Source organism: Plectropomus leopardus, unplaced genomic scaffold, assembly GCF_008729295.1.
Source record: "Plectropomus leopardus isolate mb unplaced genomic scaffold, YSFRI_Pleo_2.0 unplaced_scaffold23038, whole genome shotgun sequence".
NCBI lineage: Eukaryota > Metazoa > Chordata > Actinopteri > Perciformes > Serranidae > Plectropomus > Plectropomus leopardus.
In genome coordinates this window covers 1-4,120 of record NW_024624979.1, presented here as the reverse complement: position 1 = coordinate 4,120, position 4,120 = coordinate 1, and the positions used below count along the sequence as shown (strand labels likewise).

General features: G+C 36.0%; 1 protein-coding gene across 1 annotated transcript; it reads right to left on the bottom strand.

Annotated features, from left to right (window-relative positions):
- Positions 1 to 3: 3 nt before the first annotated feature.
- LOC121966086 (beta-1,4-galactosyltransferase 2-like) lies at positions 4 to 1,634 on the bottom strand (the record flags this gene model as incomplete). Its single annotated transcript, XM_042516187.1, has 2 exons — positions 1,245 to 1,634; positions 4 to 138 (listed from the first exon to the last, which is right to left on the bottom strand). Coding segments are annotated over exons 1-2 (525 nt in total), but the record flags the coding sequence as incomplete, so codon positions are not given.
- Positions 1,635 to 4,120: the final 2,486 nt, after the last annotated feature.

Genomic DNA, 4,120 nt, shown 5'->3' with positions numbered 1-4,120 from the left:
GTTGAAGACTCCATCTCCATCCTGGTTGATGACATACACTCTGTAGTTCAACTGCTGATGCATCAATATAGGATGGAGGTAATACAGCCAGTGCTTAAGGTGCTTGTGCCGATTTCGGAATGGGATGATGATCGCCACCTAAAGAAATTAAATAAGTCAGTTTGCCTTAACATGAATGTATATAATTAGAAAAGCAATAGTTTGGATTTTTTGAAGTGGAGTTGTATAAGGTACGTATTGACAGTACATGTCAGTAGACACCAATCCAGTTTGGAGCAGTAGGCAGAAGTATCACCATGGATGGTAAGCAATGTACTGTTGTGGACATGGGCAGCAGCAAAACAAACTAAGCCACCAGAATAAAGGCCCACCAAATAAAGCAGATATCAATTTAAGTGAATGCTTTATTTAGAATATTTTCACCATTTTACCTTACTTTGAATAAGCCTGTTCCGACTGGGGGAAAAAGGGGGTGCTGTATGATCTCTGCAAAGCTACCAGATTCCTTTAATAAAACAATGATTTTACCTCATAAAACAAGGGACTTGTCTACCACTGTCTAAACTGGCTAGATTGTGTTATTGTTTGACTTTGGTGTTTCAAAGAGTTCGTCAGGTTTACCACAGTCAAAGGGCTGTCTAGTGGCAAAGTAATATGAAAATTACATAGATTTTTTTTTCAGGTCAGTCCTTTTTTAGGTGGCTAGAATCTGTTTTGCTGTCAGGCCAGTCCACTACAGTACATTGCTTAGCCTCCATGGCAGTATTCCTGGATCCTTCTCTAAACTAGTGCTCACCAGGCTGGTCGCCACATGCATTGCAGGTAATACACTGCCTATGGATATATACCCAAACAATCCCACTTCTAGATATCCAAACTATCCCTTTAAGTCAGTTTTATGTTTAAATGGTGTGCAAAAATCATTTTAACTTTTGTAATATGAGTAATTGTGTTCATAGCACATAAAAAGTGCCCTGTCAGTGTCCTGTCTGTTTTAATAACTTATCTCTTTCAGATTTTTTTTTTCATTTGATTTTGTTTAAAGAAAAGAGAATAGATGAAACTGTAAGTGACATGTAAAAATGTGTGACAAATTATTATCACATTATACAACTGGACATAATGTCCATTGAATTATTTTATTCGGGTTTTTTAAATAGATTCCAGGAATCTAAAATCACATTAAACTGTTATAGTTATTATTCTGTTCATTTTTTCATTTGTCTCTCCATGCAGTCACCTACCTTCTGTTTTGCAGTGCAATTTGGTGGTTTGTATCGTCCTCCTTCCTGAAGAGGAAAACCAACCTCCTTTCTCACCTCATCCAAAGTTAATGTAGAGTTAAACTCCACATGGATTGGACCCAAAAGATTTGGTGGGGTGTCAGGGCAGGGTCCCAAAGTCACATTTGTGGGTGACATCTGTGTCTCCTCTTGGCTGGCATTTGAAGCCTTACTCTCCAGTTGAACAAGTTCATTTATCCACCGGTAAAGTATGTTGTTTCCATTTGCCATACGTTGTGGCTTTGTAAAAATAAATAAGGTGTTGTCTTTGCTGTAGACTAGAAGCACAAAAAAACATGTCACACTGAGGCAAGAAAAAAAGACCAGGATATTAAAGAGTTTTTTCAGCATTTTTGCTGCCTCTGACGTTACGTATGGTTCACTCCACAGCTCTCATACAACTATGCTGCTTGCATTTCTCTTTGCAAGTCAGAGGAGTTTCAACCAAAAGAGCAACCAGACAAGTTTAACTTAACTGGGGAGAGCTTCCTGTTTTACATAAACTTTTCAGGTTGGGCTGGATGCTCACCCAGGTTGGGTATAGCAGTGGCCCTCAGGATGTCTTTCTCTTATTTAGCAGTAGTTTAACATAATCCTCATGAGAAAAATGTTCATTACAAATGCTATGTTGTCTTAGTCTAACAAGTAGTGTGTTTATTTCTTTAATGCATCTAACCACAGCTGTTTTCATTTCTTTGTTTGAGCCACCTTGAGAGACACAAGCATATACCTTTGACATTTCATTTCAGTCTGATTGTGTAACAGCACTTTTTGACATGAACTGCTGACTTGCAGCATAATACAGCATGTGGCAAAAATAGTTTAGTTTAGTTTATTTTTATTTTCATATGTGCAGAAAAGACATAAAATGAAAAAGAAAGAGTTTAAACATTGTGCGGGAGAGGTTAGATGCCAAAAATGGCTTACAGAGATAACTACCCTATTAAATAACTATAATAATTAATTGAAGAAAAGATTATAACAAAGATTGCATAAAATTGAGCTTATGTGTAGGAATAAGAAAATTCTATGTTTGACAAAATGTAGTGCCAAAGGGAAGGGCTGCCTGACCCCATAGTCAAGCAGTGAAAATATTCTCAGTACAGCGTCCACTTTGAGAAACATTGATTTTTATTTGGTAGACCATTTGTAAGTGCCTAAATGTGTTTTGCTGCTAATCCCTATCCTGAATTGTACATTGCTTACCTGTTGTGGTGGTTCTCCCTTCTGCTTCTCTAAACTGTGAGAGTAACAACTGACATGAATAAGAATGGGTTGGTTACACACTGACTATGGAAAATAAACTCATATAACCTGACTTTAAAAAATTCGAACTATCAGTTTTATTGCATTTACAATTACATTTGTCACAAACAAAGCATAATCTGTCTTAAATTCTTCAATACGAACTTGGTCCCTATATATATATGTGTGTGTTTGCATCATTGCTGCCAGAACCACATCTCTACAAAGTGCTTTGACAAACAAAGCAAATACAAAAGTAGGACATCCCAGAAGCACCAGGGTACTTTCTACAACAACAACAATATGCTGCCAGACCAGACAGTCCTGACAGACCACTCCTGACAAACCAGACAGTCTGGAAAAATTTCTGAGACTTTCTGGCACAGCCCCGAACCATCCCTGTCTGTGGGGCAGAAGCCATTTTGTGTACATGAGTAATTATCTATCTGAGTGAGTCAAAATGATGTGGAGCTCCCCAAGGCTCCAGTCTTGGGCCTTTTTCTGTTGAACTGTGATTGGATGTGCCAAAATTTCCTTCAATTAAACAAAGATAACAGTTTTACCATAACATATATAAAACACATTTATTTAAAATTATTGAAATTAAATGATACTATTATTAAATTATGCTAATATTTTCAGTACTAATGTGGATTGTTCAGATTGTAGAAGTTGCAATTTTTACCAAAGAAAATTAAACATTTTACTTTTACACAATATGTATATTAACTGTAACTTTCCTGTTGTTGTTATTGAGTAATATATTTTTCGGGTCTCCAGGGACAGCAGTCGGTGGTCCTATATGTTAAAAATGTTGGTTGAATGAGGGTCAATATCACCAAATTGAAACTTGCTAATGCATCTGTTTGCTAATTACCTTGAACTTGTTCTGCCAAAAATTAAAAAATCTTTTGTGTTTAAAAAACAAATTTTTCGGCTAATTTTACTGCTCCTCTTGCATTCATTTTCGTTACAGCAAGGGATCTGCTTCACAATACTCGGTATAATCCAAGACAATCATAACAGAAGTCTTGAATAAACCGTTCAGAAATGAATGCCCCTCTAAAAAAGAGCTAAACTGTAAATGACACAAAAATGTTTCATTTTAAGGGGGTGTGAAGGTGAAACATTGTTTTCTATATCAATAAGACAACTATAGATCTGCTGTATACAGAGAGGTTGTATGGTAAAATATGTTTGTAAGTGCCTTTCCAACTTGCAAGAACAATTTCGCTGAGCAAATTGTCATTGTCATTCATTCAAAGTGTACTCACGATACATTTAATTTAATTTTGATGTTCCCAGGCAAGCTCAGTGCTGGATCAGTGGCCATACAATTTATTTCAGTTCTTCTCAATTTTATAAAACATCGTTACAATTTGCAAATCAAATGTAAAATCATTGCATCATTTTTGCAGAATTTCATTGCAAAATATCCATGAATAACGTAAAGTAGTAAATCCATTTTCAAAGAGAAATGGAAACCAGTGAATCACTGCCACCAAAATAATTTTTCCCATTCATTTCTTCACATTCTCCAGTATATCCAATTTACAGAAATCACTGACAGTAACTGTAATATTAAATACAAC